This window comes from Vanellus vanellus (assembly GCF_965231255.1).
Source record: "Vanellus vanellus genome assembly, chromosome: 22".
NCBI classification, from domain to species: Eukaryota; Metazoa; Chordata; class Aves; order Charadriiformes; family Charadriidae; genus Vanellus; species Vanellus vanellus.
The window spans coordinates 7,121,945-7,139,478 of NC_138927.1; the positions used below are offsets into that span (position 1 = coordinate 7,121,945).

Genomic DNA, 17,534 nt, shown 5'->3' on the forward strand with positions numbered 1-17,534 from the left:
GGAAAATAAAAAAGGCCACGTGAGCCTGCAGTAACTGTGTAGACAGACACCGCAACCCAGCCCCTCGCAGTGCGGCTGCTGGGGAACCACAAAACCTCTTCTCGCTGAAGCCTTCTCAGGATCTGGACAATAACCTCAAGAATTCAAATCAGAGTGAAGTACCTCAGATTATCCTGTACCCATCACTTGATTGCAAAGACTGAAAAGCAGCACTCAGACGCTTTTAATGCGGCAGCAACTTCCTCCCCAGGCTGCCAGGGACGGGGCAGGCACAGCCCTGTCCAACCACCCCCACCACGCTGGGGACCATCGGGGCTGCTCATCTGAGCTTACTGCTATAAACAATGGTCAACACCCACCATGTGGCTACAGCGGTTCTGACCAACATCCCTCTGTTTTGTTAAGGAAGTAAACAAAGAGCATTTAAGACAAAGCTATTCCTGGCTGGGATGTAAAGCACAGGTGAGTTATGTTGCAGCCCAGCACTGACCCTGCACCACTGGATGCATCTCAAGGATTTCATACAACTTTCTACATTAAATCTAACTTATTTTCATCTTTCTAGTCAGGCAGGGCAGTTCCCAGACAATTGTTCATGACTTCACACTGCTGTAGGCAAAAACCTTGTTCCAACACAGCTGTATGAACAGAGCCTACCACTGGTGTATTTTAACACATTAAATACCCAGTAGTTTAAACAAAGGATTATATTTAATAAATGACAGCAGGAACTACATATGTGCAGCACAGTACAGCTGTCCAAAGAATCAAATAAAGCCATATGAACCACTGTCATTTGTGCTATAAGAACTAAACCCAGCACTTCTTTGGCTCCTAAAGAACTTAAAACTTTGGCATCTCAGGTTTAATTACTACAGTCATCACCAGGAAAACTACTAAAAAAAAACCCCATGCAACGTAAACATTTAGAATTCTATGATCTAAAAATACAGCAGGACACAGGACTCCAGATGGGGGAAGGAATGGGTGATGCTTCCAGAAATACTTAAGGTGCCTTAGATGCAAGTGGAATTTATAAAAAACAGCCGTAAGCCAGTCACTTCACAAACGCGCCAACGGCTGCCCACTGGTGAGGGACACAGCCTGAGAACTGCAGCTTTGGGACCTCAAGGGGAAGCCCATGGCACAGTCCCAGCAGGGAGATACACTGTATTAGGTATTTGTGAGTGTATTGGTTACGAGTGGTTTTCTTTCACATGCTGGTCCGGCACAGAGCAGGACCCAATGACCCATCTCACTGCAGCGCGGTCTGTGTCCCCTCCTACAACCCCAACATGGGCAGTGCTTCTGGAATTCATCCCTAGCACACTCCACCAAACAGATTGCTTACCCATCAAATAGACCCTGGAATAAAACAAGAAGTCATTTATAAAAAAATTAAATATTTTATTTTTCAGAACTGTACGTTCCTGGCTCCTCTTCACTGCATTCAGACTTCATCTTCTTCTGCAAGTGCAAAGCAGGCAGTTAGCAACATTATTAAAAACACCAGCAGAAATCACACAGAATGACACGGAAAGGGAACCAGCGCATCCCAACAGGCCACACACCTGTCCAATGCTCTCTGGGATGCTGAATTCTCATGTCAGACAAGATTAAATGAACAGCATTCACACTTTCACCTACTTCATAAATTTCAAGGATCTGAATGGCTTTGTGCTTTACTACCCCAGAAACAGCAGCAGAGGTCACAAATCACACGATTCAACAGGGATTCACCAACTGGATCTCACCGGCTCCACATCTTACAAGTTCAGTTGTGGCATATCTAAGCTGTTACTTACCCATCACACGTGAGTTAAGGTACTTTGCATGTTGCTCCTCACACAAGATTTTAAATATCTGAAGTTCCCCCTTGCAGTTTTAGTGGTAAATTAGAGGGAAAATGTCATTAATTCCAGCTCTGCAAGTCAGTTTATTTCCCTAAATCACTATCTGCTTGTGCTCTTGTATTTGCCAATTCATCTTCCAGGTTATTTTGAAAGTTCAATACTCATTAAAGTATTTCAGAAAAGTAGCTTCTTAACAGCTTTTAGTTAGATGAACTTTTGAGAAGCAACTGCTCTATTGTTCTCCTTTCTCCTCGCTGACAATCACCCACCCCATTCACTGGAGCCCGAATGTAGAAGTGGTTATTTCTTGTTTGACCACCTATAGCATTCAAAGGACAGAGTTTATTTGATGCCGTGGGGCTGAAAAGCCTCAAACAATGGTTATATCTTGGCTCTAGAAAAGAAAGATTCAGAAATTTTATATCAAATTGAGATGAATCAAGGGCAAGTTTCAGGCAGGAACTACACAATACATCACAGGGCAACAGGCTGCTGAGCTCTTACAGCAATATAAGGACACCAACGACTCACTTGCTCACTTGTTATCTTGGTCCCTCCACATATCACCCGGCATCGTGCTGGACGTGCTCATGCTCAGCTCCTGAACTGGAAAAAACAATATTCAGAAGTTATACTCACAATGATTTTGACATCTTTTTTACAGACCCACATCTACAAAGCTATTTATAATCACTGCTGCCAAGATATCAAGCCCAGACGGTGTCTGGGTGCTTAACCCCACTGCTTGTCAGCAGTTACTACGTTTTACCCTTTGCGCATTTCAGGTACACCGATTTCTCGATGTTCACTAAGTCAAAGGTACTCAATGACTGAACATTGAGTGTCCAGAAGCCTTTATTATTTCACCCATTCAGAACAAGACCAGAAGTCATGCTTACTTCCCATGGATGAGCACTCCGGCTTCACTCAGCTTTCATCTTCACCTAAAGGATAACAACTGAAGTTATTAGAGTAACACACAGAAAATTCTGACCATTTCAAAACTAACTTAAAAATAAGGTTTTAAGATACACGGACTGATTAGTTATGAGGGGAAATTTACAAATTATTCCAAAATATTATGTGGAAGAATAAGGGGCAGAAATAGGCTAGCCTAAATGCTTGTAAAGAGATGAAGGAATATGCAGGTAGTTGACTGAAGAACTGCACCTCGTCTGAGCACAAACCGTAAATCACCAGTCTGAGTACAATGAAGTTTGATTGCAGCCAGAGGTATACTATCCCTTATGTGAAGGCATTAACAGTTTTGTCAAGCTACTTCAACTATTTTATCCTAGTCTGTCTCCTGTAATAATGCCCTCTTTCTTCCCCTTCATGAAGCAGTGCCGTGTCCCCGGACTCCTAGCAGCCCTCAGGTTCAATAGTCCTAGAAGTGCTTCAGAAGCCAAAGGAAGACACCAGAGGTTAACATTGTCAGTCAACTGCTTTTATGCTCAGCAACAGATTCTCCCCTTCTGAAGACCCACCCTTTTACTATAGCTAAGTTGAGGGCAAACTGCGATGGTCAGCAGCTAGGGATGTACGAGGTTTCTGTGCACACCTCTAGTTGGGAGACAAATCACACCATGGTCACAATGTGATCTGACCAGGCAGGGCGAAGTTCAAGTTTAGTCTCAAACCCACCACCTGGGTTTTATCATGGCCCTCAGGAACAGAAGTATAGTATGCACGTTTTGTTTTCTATGTCATAGCAACAAACACCATGCATAAGGGATACTATATCTTTGTGCATCCATTTAACAACTCCAGATTCACTTATAGCCACACTCCTCCCAACCCTCCCCAGTTAGGTCTTCAGTACTGGTGTTCAGAAGCAACATTTATAGAGATGGGGTATTCACAGACCACTGCGGGATTGCACAGCCAAGTCCTAACGTGTCAATCATTATCTAGCAGCAATGACAGAGGTGGGAGAAGGCCAATCCTCCCTTTTTTTCCTTTTCCAGTAAGCAACTATTTAACAGCCCCACTAGCTGGTATGGAGAGAAAAAAATCTGAAGCTAATTAGCTGATTCCAAACTTACTAATAGTGGAAGAAGCCAAGTAATTACCCAGAACAGCATACTTTTTATGCATCCTTTCCAACATGCTTAGCCTTATTTAACATAATGGAACAGAACACTGGCCTTCCTGATCATGTCACTGCAGCTGGCAATGATTAACAGAGACATGCAACCCCATTACTGCTCAAGTCCTAAAACTACTCACAGGCCTCAGTGTTTAGCTATGGGGAAAACTGCAAGCAAATCAACACTTTGTATGCTTATGTTACAGTAAAGCCCCCATACACGCTATGCTGTGCTCTCTCCTGACAGCACCAGTACGTGGATCTGAGGGCCTAGCAGGTACGCATATGTATTCTGACACCACACTTCTGAGCTTCAGATAAGCTTTTGAGAAAAAGTGTATTTCACACACAGATAAAACCAAGATGAAACACAATGCAAGCACTTTAATGCCATTTCTTGTACCCACTTGTTACAGGCTGACTTAGAGCAAACATGACTATTTGCTTATCAGTTAGCTACCACACCAAGTTTCATTACTGCACAGTCAGAGCTGGTATGAGACCCATGGTTCAGTCACGAATTGCTTGCTCCAAGAGTGTCAAAAACCTGCTAGTTCAAGTATGTAGAACAAGGCAGATGTGCCGATAACCCCTCCATGGCATTCCTGCTGGTCAAGTCAAGCATCCAGAGCACACCGGAGAAACTAGTCAGATCTCAGCACTGGTTTAAAGATTAACAATTCGGTTTTGCTACATGACAGTATGCATACTGCCATCAGTTTTGCTACTAAATTCTAGTCACAGGTAAGAGTAAGCCATCACGAAAAGCCAAACTGACGGTGACAAGTGGTGTCACTGCTTGACTAGCTAGAGTTCGGTTACACTCACTGTGGTGTAACCAAAGACCTGTTATTATGATAATAAAGTGCAACTGCTACTTCAAGGTTTCAACAAGAACATGAAAAGATAGCTACAGCAGAGGGCAAGGCTGTCCAGCAGGTCCCCTGTTCACCAGCAAGAGTCTTGCCTGGAAAGTAACACAGAAGGGTTCAAATGTGACAATAATACCAGAAACAAGTATGCAAAGCAGAACTTTGCAGAACAAGCAGGAAAACACATTACAACACCTCTGAAATAAACTGAACATCAGACAAGAGCTAGATCATGTGCTTGAAACAAGGGACCTTGAAATTCAGGTTCAAGAGCCAATGCAAAAGAGCTGGAGATCAGCATGTCTGCATGTCTGGAAACGTAAGCACGTTAGTCCTGAAACACTACATTCAGTATTTCCAGTGATGAAGAGTTTAGAATTACATCCCCAAGACTGATGAAAAATGAAGTTGAGCATCACACTACCAAGATGAGTCTACGAGGCAGAAATACAGAATCTCATCACTGTCAATTAAAGGCAGAGGAATGTATTATGCTTGTCAATCAAAGGTTAAAATAAAGACAACTGAAATGTCCAATAAGCTCTGTGAAACTACTCACGGGGATACTCATTAAAGCACTCATTTGTACGTCCTCAAAAATATTCCAATTCAGTCTCAAAGCTGACTGCATTAGCAAGTGACTATCACGGAGTGCACACAAGGCTAGAGCAGCGATTACTAACGCATTTCCTACTGAGCCAAGACTCTACAAAGGGATGCGCTGCAGATGGGCCATTTGGTCCCTACAGAAAGTTTAAGCAGTAGTCCTTTTCTAGGCACTCACGGCACCTAGTTGACTAGGTTAAGTGAGTTTGAGATCGCATTCCCTCTTCCCCACAGAGCTCATCTAAGAGTATCTTCATTACATTGGAACTAAGAAAAATCCACACAAGCCGAGTCGTAAGTACAAAGGAATCGGGTCTGAAAATACTTATCTAAGAATCACAGCAAGTTGCTTATTGACTCTGAACAAGACAAAGCTTAAAACCGAAAACCACGCAGCTTTGATGCAAGCTTAACATACAGGTATGAAGAGTGCTGCACTGTAATTCCACAGTCAGAAGTGTGATGTCAGAATACCCACAGTATAAGATTACATAGAAAGTCACCAAGTTATATTATATTGCTTGTTACCTACCTGTACGCAGTCGGCAATGAGAATCTTGGAGCAAGCAGGAATACTACATCCGGGTCCTAATGTCCATTGCCATTTGTGGTACTACGTTCCTCACAGTTATGAACTGCAGAAATGCTGGCTAAGTGCAGTTATGTAGCAGGCCACTAGTTTAAGTGTAAATTGCAGTCTCAAACTCCAGCAAAAACTTGCTGCCACAGTAAATGGTTGCCAAGGAGAAGCCAAGAATTTTTCTACCACAAAAATACCACAAAATCTCAAAAGCAGTTGCAGTTTCTCATCAGCTGTATAAATGATTAGTGTAATGTGTCTACACCAGAAGATAAGATTATTCTGTATTCATTTCTGAGAAAGCGTGAAGATATATGTATAGCGATACCAGTTTCTACATCCTACAGTTTTTAGAAATCTAAGTGTCAAAATGGGCTCAATTTTGATAAAGCAAGCTAAATTGCAACAGCCAATGTCCTGCAAGTCCAGTACAAAAATGTGTTCTGTGATCCAGACCATCCAAAACCAGGTCTGACCAACAAAGCACTTTTCTAAGTGGTTTTAAAGATTCAAATATATATAAATCTGATTTTATGAAAAAAAGTCCAAAACCTCATAGGAACAGATCAAAGGAACGTAACTTTCTCACCTCCCACATTTATCAACTTTATCAGATTTTGAAGTTGACATGTTTGCCAGCTTTTAAGACACCACCTTTAAAAAGTCTTGAAAAGAAGTTGGCTAGTTAATTGTATGCCTGTTTAATACATGCAACTCAAAGCAGAACTTATTTTACAAATTCTGCTTATGCAGCTACAACAAAGCTAGATTTAACCAAAAACTTTCATGTGTTTTGAAAACTGCCAAATCTTTCAATTTATTTACTAAATCATGGTTTTGCAACTCAGCTATTTTTAATACCTAGCAACAGTAGCTTACGTACAAAACAGGGGTACCAAAAGACCACCTCTGTAAGGTACAAGGACATCAGCATCCTTCACTCTTCCAAGTTACAGAACTACAAAAGAACATACTTTAGGATATGCACCAGCATCTCTTTAATAAAGAATGACATGTCATCTGAAAAATAAACTGAAAAAATTAATTTAATGTTTACGTTCAGAATTCCCCATCTCAGACACCTTCAGCTTTTGCGGGTGTCCCATGAACACCCTCCAGAAAACATATGCATTATTTAATACTACTTCAACAAGGCAATTACATCGGTACTGCTGATTTTTAAACTAAGTGTCCAATACAAGTACTCCCACATACTTGGCCTGCAGTTTAGGAACTGCCAATTCGGAATTTCCTGAAGAGCAATTCATTGTTGTAGCATATTATCAACCCCCAAACTTTTCTGGGAAAATAAGAAGCATTCACTAAACAAGCTGAGTCGCTATTTAGTGCGCTTAATATTCAAAGTCGGTGTTACTTTGATACCTGGTATCAGCATTTCACAACATGCTATTTTTTTCATTTAAGGTGTAACAGCACTTAGACCACTTCAAGAGGGATCATCTGCACTCTAAAATACTGCAATCTGACACTAAAGTTTTAACCACAGAGAAAATTTAGCATAGAATTTAGAATTAGCCAATGCTCAGCACAACGAATGGAAAGATCTTTGGAAGATTAAAGCTCCTCACAGAATGCTCGGTGGTTGGGGAATCCTGTGAAGTACAGCCAAACTAAGCTCACCTACTTTGTGCCAAGCAGGTTGATGTATCCTGCAGTAACACCAAGGTATTTTGCACTGGGAAGTCATGTTCCCAGCTTATCTGGTACAATGTAAAAATAAGCAAAGCAACTACCTTATCAATGAGTCCAGAATGCTTTGAGATTCTTCTGGGGCTTAATAAAATGAGCAGCAAGCTAACGAATTCATCAAGTCTTCTACAAAAGAACCTTAAAGGCAGTTTATTTGTACTATGTAGTATTAACTATTAAACTCCAGATTCAGATACTACTTTTGATGCATTATCTCCAAACATCAATAATAAAAGAGCGATAACCATCATGCAAGCAAGCCAATTTCTGTATTTTACATACAGGTTTTTAGGATTTGCCCACCAGCTACACGACTGAAGAATAGTTCCTGCAGTCCCCATTATACAAATAATTGTATTCTGAACTATGCAGATCAGTCCACTCAATTAGCATGAGGACATAAACAAGTTACCCTTAATCACTCAAGTAACACTTCTGGTCTTTTTGCCAAGCAATTTCAGGTAAGTATACAATACGGAGCAAGGCCAGATCCTGTAATCTCAGACAGCTTAAGAGCATATAAATATCACATTAACAATCCTTTAGTTAGGAAGTCAGCCAATACAAGTAATTCGCTGAATTTATTTTAAAATAACCATTGCTACTCTTCTGCTTAAAGCCTTTAAAAGATTCCAAGCAGTAACCGCCAAGGTGGTAAGTGCTACCATCCCACCACCCATTATCTGTAGCTAAAATATGAAATTTGTTACATACTGCACTGCTTGCAGTGTAGCTTTAATTACTGTATTTTACAGCACTTACAAGATTTCCATTTGCTTTCTTACTGCAGCACAATTAATGCTCAAAAAAACTGCACCTACTGGAAAGTTAGGCTACTATTTGACCCAATCTTTAGCTAGAGGCATTACAGGAAGAGATTTCACTCTTCACTGCAGTTCCACACCCTGGTCTAGTTTGACCTCTACTCAAGACTCTTGGTTTACTGCAGAAGGTGTGGTATTTAGCCTCGTACGTTTAACCACGAATGGCAAGAAGAGTTACTACATTTAGTTTTCTATTTATTTGAAGCACAGTAAAAAAAAGTTGGTACACTTTGGGAATTCAGTGGCACAAGGTACACTGCCATCAAGTTAGGGACGTTATACATCAAAAAAAACAGCTAAATTTGTTTTGAAACACTGCATTACATAATTAAATTGTATTCGCCCAAACAGACCACTTACAAATATTAGGTCAGTAAGTTTCTAACATCCATAAAAACGTAGCTTTCTTACTAAAATGCAAGAATTAAAAAGTTGGTGTCTAAACAAGACAGACAAAAACAAACTGGAATGAAACTACAGGTCACATCTAAAATCGGGGCTTTTTGTTTGGGCCTTCATATTCTTCTCTCCCTCTACCATATCCTGTTGGTGTTCCAGGCCCCATTCCTCTAGGGCCCTGGCCACCCACAGGCCCCGCACCTCCCTGCCCAAAGCGTTCAGGACGCTATTGGAAGAGAATTAACAGTTCATTATATGTAGTTGATGTCCATGTGTGTTAAGTATATATTTTTAGAAGGTTCCGCAGTCAAGGTTCGTCGATACAATCACCATTGAGCCGATCCACAGGTACCGGGAACATAGAAAGGAAAAAAGGGTAATTTAAAAATTAGTTTATTGTAATACATGCCTTGAGGTATGTTCCCACTTGATGCATTCTCATACATCTGTTACAAAGAACAGATCCTCCCTGCAGTGCTAGAAATGTAAGCATTAGTGCAGATGTGAATTAACAACTTTTCCAAATGAGCTCTAGCAATTTTCAACCAAGTTAATGCAAATAGCTTGCAAACTTCTCACCTTTAGCGCAGTAAAAGCTTAGATCACATCACTGTCATTTCCAAATAAGCCTAGCCAGAGAATAAATCTTCAGTTCACTAAGTATGAGCTGACATTCCTAAAATGTCATTGTAAACAGAATGCCTACTCACCAGTTAATGGCATGTGCTGCAATAGAGACCATGTGCTTTTCAAGATGGGGTTAAGACTACGGTCTGCTGACTAAACTGCAGAGGCCTTAGGCAGTAACCAAAACTGATTGTGAGCACTACTGGATTGCAAGAAGAAAAAAAAAAATGTGAAAAAAGCTAATGACCAGTGATTTACCTAACCAACGCAATTGCTCGATCAAAAGACTTGCATTTGTTAAAATTCCCACGTATTCGAGAACTGCTGCTGTATAATATGCAAAACGTGTTCAAAGAACTACAATTAATTCAGTGTTTCCAGTTAGAACTATGCACAAAGGGTCAATATCTCCCTTCCCACCCCACCTTCACCACAAGCTCTTGGAAAATTCACAACTTCACAGCGTTGAAAGGTTTCACACCAAGATGTAAAAGCTAGATTACCCTGCAATAAAGCAGAGACTTCAGGTATTTTTACTAGTACCACTAGCTGCATGTATTTCATTCAGTTACTGTACCAGTAGGTGTGATCAGCATTCAATCTGGAGAACTGACAAATTATAAAGTCAAAGATAGTTTAAACTTTCATTTCAAGCAAGTTTTCCACTACCGAGTAACAGAACAATGGTAGGTTGTTTGTTACAAAAAGGTATCTGCAACAGAAAATTCACACTTCAAGTTCTTGACTTCTGAAAGTTAGTTTCAATCCTTCCGAGAAGGGAATTTCAGAAAGATTACCTAGGTTCTTTCCACCTAATTCATGGCAGCTTAAGCTTATCTCCAATTCTGTTTAAAAGATATAAGCCCAGTAACTGTGACAGCACTGTGTGGCAGAGATTCCTATCCTAAGAAACTCAAGACAGTTAAACCATCTTACTGTCACACCTTTTGACCATGTCACATTTTCAAGTATAACACAAGTTCAGCATGCACCTGTACCATGATTTTCAGGAGAAAAATGTAAACAGCATTCACCACAGACTGCCTAACTGCTCACAGGAAACTTAGGAACTGCTTAAGTATCAGCAGATTATATATATACATTAAGGCCAACGGCACTGTCTACTGAATCAATGATGCTCTGCAAAGTTATCACTCCAGAGATATGGTTCCCCCCCCCCCCCCCCCAAAAAAAAAACCAGAAGATACCTGACAAGCTACTATGGTAGCTCACCACATTAAGCCAGAGGCCTGAACCCACCCAAAAATCATTTACTTCAGCTTATGATACAGAGTGTACACCCCTTCAGGAGGGTGAAAGCACACTAATATTGCCACCTAAGCCAACATAGATTTCCATCCTACCCATTAAGCATTTGTTTAATCTACATCCGTATTGCTTCAGTGTGGTAACACCAAGCAGGCTCAATGCCCATTCACACATATAGTGTGCCAAAAATAGTACAGTTTGGAAACATACCTCGGAACATGAGATATGCCATAGCTTTAACAAACTCTACCTACATAGTCATGCCCAACACGGGAAAACAAGAACAGGCTGTTATTCCTATTTGAGATAGGAATCACAAAATGGCTACAGTCAAGGATCACTGGAATATGGTTAAGCTAAAAAACAGCATTTCTGCTCTTTATGGCAAACATCAGCATACAGAGTAAGTGATATGCTGTTTACCATTGATTATTTAAACTAATCTGCTGCTTGAATAGACATAAGCGCAGATTTTTGAATTAACAGCATACCCATACCAACATGCATCAATCCTAACTAGGCTTGGAAGGGCCAAAATAAATGCAACGTTCCACACTGGAAAGGAGAACAAGTCTCTCTTGTCCATAAATACAGAATGTCAAATTACCGAAAAGCTACTACACACGTATTTCCATTATGAAATTTGTCAGATTCTCTAGAATTTATAAAAAAAATCCTTCCAAGCCTAACAGTGACGCACAATTTCCCAAGTCCACTAAAGTCAGAGTTAATTGCAAATATGCTTAACAGCACATTTGAATTTACTTACAAAGAACTTCCGACTGTGTAAGCTACCATAACAGTTGAGAACTAATCTAGTACTACATACTGCCACACTAGTCTTCATGTTAAATACCTGACAAGAAAGTCAGCAATTAACAATGAAATTTACACAACCATCCGAACACTGGTAGAGAACTCAATTCCCAACCACAGCATTTCCCTCTCGTGCTAAACTAAAGCCACCACAGGATACATTACCATGTCACTTCCCATCATAGAACCACTCATGGCTGCTTGGCCAACTCCTGGATTAGCTTCATAACCTATGCCGCCACCACCTCCAAGAGGTGGAAATTTCTGGGCTGCAGAAGCATAAGGATCTAAGAAAGAGAAATATATAATCATATTCTGACAATTTCTAATTTAACTGCATAAAGTAATTATTTAAAAATTCTTTACCTCCCATGTTCATTGTGGTGGCACCACCCATTCTCATGTCTCTCTCCCGCTGCATAGAAGAAACAACTTTTAGCACAGATAATCAACTACTGAAATCCGTACCTTTCAGGAGATAAAGCACATGTACCGCCAACTACTACTATTGCACCTACACAAAGACATTGCATTATCTAACCTAAAGGAAGCAAAATGCATCAATCTCGAAAATACATCAAAAAAAAACAAGTCCTGAACATGGTAATGTATCCACAAACATTGTTATTTCACTTACGGGATCCATGTAACCCATTCTACTATAATTCTCTTCCCTCTGTCTTCTCATTTGTTCTTCCATCTCCCGCTGACGTATCATCATTTCCTCTTCCCGTCTGCGACGCTCCTCCTCCTGCCTGATCATCCCAAAGCAGACTGTTAAACCTCAGCACTAACATGTACAACACTTCTTATGAACATCACTTGCATGAACAATTTAAAAGGCACCAAATGAATACATTTAAGCAAAAAAAAAAAAACTCTATGATGCTCAAATACTACAGGAAAAACTTACACTGCAGTTCAATTTCTCATGCACAAACTGAAGCGGCAATGGTGTTTCTTGAAAAATAAAAACTTTCATATATGAGTCATTTTGAAAAAAACACCAAATATAACACTGTAAAAATCCCATGAAAACCAAACCAACCTCAGTTGAATTTCCTTGCGTTTCTGCATTTCTTGATTATGGAGTTCTTCCATACGTCTCAGTTCTTCCTGGCGCCTCATAAGGTCTGCAGAAACAAAGCCTGTCAGCAGCTATTTCACAAACTCATGCCAGGTTTAATCATGTCAGATTTGAATTAGATCAACCTTATGTGCACTATGGCAGACAGCTACCTTCTGAGGGTCACTATTCTTAACAATACTTCATTTAAATAAAAAAACTACCAGTTGCTCTTTAAGCCTGAAATTCTCAAGTTAGCAGCAGGAAGCATGAATTTATTCACTAAATCATTAAACAGCCATATATTTAAGCTAGCATTTAAAGCAAAACGATAAGGAATTCAGAGCCAATTACCTTGACGCAAGAGGTTTGCCTGATGCTCATGATAAGCATCTTCCATCTCACTTTCAAGTTTGTCCTTGGCATCTTTCATGTTTTTTGCCACTTGCTCTCTCTGCTGTTTTTCCATCTCATCTAAAGACTTCCACCTCTGGGAATATTCAAATTCAAAACTGCCAGGCTGAGCAAAACGGGGAGGAGTCTCTCTTTCCCTGCAGAAAGGAAGATGCTCATTCAGACAGGGTAAACCTGGAAACTGAAGGTCAATAAAAGATCACAAGCAGAATAGAAGAATTACCAGGGAACATCAAAGAAGCCCTGAAAATAACTACCTCACAACTATGCGATAGAAAACTTGCTGTAACAAAATGCTGATAACAGTACAGCATTTTACACACTTAAAGAGCAGCATTTAATATAAATAAATTCTATGACTACCATAGCAAATATGGAGACTCCTGTACCATCACATCCAAGCAAATCTTCCCACTTACAGTTCTACTGCACGTTTATCTTGTTCTTAACTTCTTCTTTAGACATTCCACTGGCAACTGCCAGGTGCAAAATCCTCAAACAAGACAGGCCTTTGCCCAAGTAGGTACAGCTGCTCAAAACAACAGTGTATGGAGAGATGGACTTTTTCAGTGCCAACCTATCCAAGGCAAGTAATAATCTTTCACTTTAACTTAGTTTTCAAAATGCCCGAGGGCCAACACAGTTTTTGTCATATAAAGCAACTGGAGTCTGAGTCAGTAATTAATGGAACAAAACTAGAAAAGTTCAAAAGCTTTTCATACATTAACAATGTAAAGTATTTCAACATTTTAGTAACACTATACTAATCTATGCTGTTTTCAAAGACACTGCCTCTAAAATTTATAGTTTTTGATCAAAGCAAGTAGTTTTGAACACTTTCTCACACAAACAAGACTGACTGGATCTACCCCTGTATTTCCTTTCGTGATCTGGCAAAATACAACATTTCTACAAGCAGATTTAATATACAGATCCTAACTTAAAACTGCTACTTAGGAAAAGACTCCTACAGGCTCTTATCTACCCTTTTATGCCTAGTGGTCAGCTTCATAAGGTAAATCCATAGGCAATTAGTTTTTATTAATCATGGAATGAGTTAAAGTTTTACTTAATTTTGCATTTCATACCATATCCGTTTGTAAATTTCTTATGGGATCATCAACATGAAACACACCTGAAGTGAGATGACAAGTCTCAACAACAAGATGAGCAAGCAGTTGAAGTCTGATTTTCAAGAGTTTCTACATATACCAAAAATATCCGTTATTGGGCTGCTATTTAGGCATTACTGTTTCCTTAAGATATAAATTGCTTGTGTAATGCTTAGTGAATATACTGAACAAATCAGTATGTTACATCTTCTAAAGACAAACTACTGCCAAAAAAAAACCCCAAGAACTGAATGTACTAATAAAAATTCAAAGCCTGTTTCTGAAACATTACTCCACCTCCTTCAGAGTCTGGGACAACACAACATACATCATATCAAGATACTCCTTATACCAAAAGATAGTGCCTACTTTTGATACATCGGATTCTTCTGAGCAAGCTTTTCTGGAAGACCATCTTCATCATCCAGTTGTTCCAACGGTTCCACAATAACTGGCCTAGGGGTACTGAACAAAAAAAAAAATACCCATTTTAGTCTTCCATGAGAATCTCCATTCCAAAGAACTATAAGCTGACAATTTTATTCAGCTTAAAACTAGAAATCGTAAGCAGCAAAACTTACGTTGTCAACAAAAACACTCCTTCAGTACACCGTTCAAATGCTTTTCTTGCAGCTGGCTTCGATGCAAATTCAACAATGCCTTTTCCTGTTGATCTACCTCTATCATCTACAATCACAACAGCCCTTTCCACTGGACCGAACTGGGAAAAAGCTTCCTCCAGCAACTCGTTGGACACATAGGGTGAAAGATTACGCACTGAAAGAGCAGCAGCATGTGTGGCAAACCGAACACGAAGCTGTCGACCCCTCATGGGGGTATCATCCAGTTCTGCCTTCGCAATTTCTGCAAGAGCTCTGGATTCCTGAGGAAAGTTTAAGATCCAGTTTTAGAAAACCAAGTTGTAAATTACCATTTCGTAAGAGTTAAATGGATGGATGTACAATATGAAAGCCTACCAATTTAATGAATCCAAAGCCTTTCCCCTTGTTGATAAAAACCTCTCCTGGCTCCCCATATTTGGCAAACAGTCTTTTAAAGTCTTCGTCTGTTATATCAGCAGGCAAATTCCCAACAAACAAGCGGCAACGCTGAGTATAGGTCTTCTCCCCGGGTCGCCTCAGAAGAGAGAGGTTTGCTTTAAATCCCTACAAAAAAGCAGACCAGTTCGAGCCATCGCCGCCTGCACACACACACACCACGCTTTGGCCTTCTCCCGCCAAGAAGCCCCGAGCGCCTCCAGGGCACCGCAACCGAATACAACCCCACGCTGCCACAGACCCCCTCAAAGCTGCACCCGGGAGCGGCCTAGACGCCATGGGAACACGCACATCATGCTTAGGGTGCCCGCAGCCCGCCTCCGCCGTCCCTCTCGGTTCGCCCTCGCCCCGGCCGCCCCCCCGCCCCCGCGCTCCTCCCCTCAAGATGGCGGCGCGGGCGCGCGGAGCCTCCGTGCCCGGCCGCCGCCATCTTGTGGCTCTGGGAGGGGGAGGGGGCCGTGACTCACCTCGTCCGAGAGCTTCTCACCGCCGCCGCCGGCCGAGCCCTGCTGCGAGGAGAGGCTCTGCTGTGCCTGGTGCTGCTGCCCGCGACCCCTCGGCTCTCCGCCCGGCCCGCCGCGGTGCCCCGGCCCGCCTTTGTGCGGCCCGCCGGGCCCCTGCTGGGGGCCGCCCGGTCCCTTGGGCCCGCCGCCGGGCGACTGTCCTTGTCCTTTCTTAGGGCCACCGGCCGGAGTGGGGCTGGGGCTCGGCTTGGGCTGCGGCTGCCCTCCCGGGCCGGAGGGAGCCGAAGAAGGCGCCGACACCGGGGGCGGCTGCTGCGGCGGCTGCCCCGCGGGCAGCGCGGACGGCGGAGGCGCTCCCGGGCCGGCCTGGCTGCCGGCAGGCCCCGCCGTGGTGGAGGCGGCCGAAGAGGAGGAAGAAGGCGGAGCAGAGGTTGAGGCGGGTGGCTTCGGAGGCTCGGGCTTCGGGCCTCCACCCGGCGGACCGCCCGGGCCCTGCGGGCCGCCCCCCATGGGGCCGCGATTCTGGCCCATGCCCATGCCGGGCGGCGGAGAGCGGAAATCGTGGTTGGGGCCGCCGCGGCCACCGCCGCCGCCGCGCCGGTGAAAGCCACCTCCGCCGCCGCCACGGCTACGGAACCGATCCCGCGACATGGTGGTGGTGGTGGTGGAGAGAGGAGGAGAGGTGCTCCGGCCGCGACTGCTGCTCCTCAGAGCCCGCTGCTCAAAATGGCGGCGAGCTGAAAGGCCTCGCCGCCGCCTTTGTCCGCCCCTAATATAGTTTCCCCGCCCCCGGAAGCCTCCCCCTCCTCCCCACTAGCCAACCACCGGCATCGGCGGCAGCGACCGATAGATGGAGTCACCAATAGCATGCCCCTATTCCGCTAACTCTTTGATCTCATTGGTAAGCAACCTGCCCTCCGTCGATTGGCTCGTTTGACCGCCGACTTTCGCACAGGATGATCCGTTAACCTCCTGTGTGTTGATTGGGCAGTTTGATCGGCGGGAGGCGAAGCCACGAAAGAAACGCGGCTTGCGATTGGCTGTCTGGGGAGTCAATCGGGCTGGAGCCCGCCGGCCCGGGGCAGCTCAGCTTTGCGCTAGGCCGCGGTCCGGCCCGGCGGCGCTTGCCGACCGGCGGCTTCGGGAGGCCGCTGGCCCGCGGAGGGAGCAGGGCCGCGGGGCCTTCATGGCGTTTCCTCTGTCAAATAAATATATTTTCAAGTAAATATAGTTGGCTACTTTCAGCCCGGCCTGAAAGCCTTCACTGCTACTTTGAAAGCAAATTTCATATAAAACCAATCCTATTTATTCATTTCAGGGAAGCACCAAAAGTGAACTCTGAGCTGAGAACAACAATCCACAATGCCCAAGCTCCGGGTAAGCACAGGATACAGCTGTGTGCTCCTTCTGCTTCGTTGGCCAGAAAATGGAGGTGAATTCCCCAAAATGTAAAACAGTAGAAAAATTAAGCTGCTGTAAAAATTCATAGTGGTTACAGCCACCGTATTCCACATTCTAAAACAGAAACCAAGCTGAAAGTACTTCCCGTCTATTGAAATCACTGGTTTCAGCGGCGTTGTGTGGAGACGTGCTCATGTGAGAAGGACAGCACCTCTCTCTGCCCTCCCCTCGGGAGGGTTTCCATCCATCGCGCTCCTGAGCTCCCACTGATGTTTCACATTCAGTTTCGGGTCTGAAGAACCAAACCCCACGTGAAACCCAAGCGAGAGCCACTTTTGCTTCATTTGCACGGAAACTGTAACTGTTGCGATAAA

The 17,534-nt window shown here is 43.0% G+C and overlaps 1 protein-coding gene across 3 annotated transcripts; it reads right to left on the minus strand.

Moving 5' to 3' along the window:
* Positions 1–1,386: 1,386 nt before the first annotated feature.
* Positions 1,387–16,510, minus strand: SFPQ (splicing factor proline and glutamine rich). 3 transcript variants are annotated; one of them, XR_014269941.1, is made up of 12 exons: positions 15,763–16,510; positions 15,215–15,403; positions 14,819–15,120; positions 14,607–14,702; positions 13,066–13,262; positions 12,694–12,778; positions 12,283–12,400; positions 12,012–12,060; positions 11,811–11,932; positions 2,753–2,797; positions 2,385–2,459; positions 1,387–1,467 (listed from the first exon to the last, which is right to left on the minus strand). XR_014269941.1 is itself a non-coding variant. In XM_082493984.1 (11 exons), exons 1-10 carry the CDS (start codon positions 16,408–16,410, stop codon positions 2,777–2,779), a joined length of 1,827 nt encoding a protein of 608 aa, XP_082350110.1. In that variant the 5' UTR covers positions 16,411–16,510; the 3' UTR covers positions 1,387–2,459; positions 2,753–2,776. The 3 variants fall into 3 exon arrangements, 2 of the variants coding, with proteins under 2 accessions (XP_082350110.1, XP_082350109.1); XM_082493984.1 differs by having other exon boundaries at positions 1,387–2,459; XM_082493983.1 differs by lacking the exons at positions 1,387–1,467; positions 2,385–2,459; positions 2,753–2,797 and adding an exon at positions 7,029–9,159.
* Between the last annotated feature and the right edge of the window lie 1,024 nt (positions 16,511–17,534).

Coding starts and splice junctions, on each gene's coding strand:
- SFPQ (XM_082493983.1), bottom strand. CDS start 16,410: ATGTCGCGGGATCGGTTCCGTAGCCGTGGCGGCGGCGGAGGTGGCTTT. Junction 15,121..15,214: donor GCTTTGGATTCATTAAATTG/GTAGGCTTTCAT, acceptor AACTTTCCTCAG/GAATCCAGAGCTCTTGCAGA. Junction 13,263..14,606: donor AAGAATCCGATGTATCAAAA/GTAGGCACTATC, acceptor TCCTTTCTGCAG/GGAAAGAGAGACTCCTCCCC.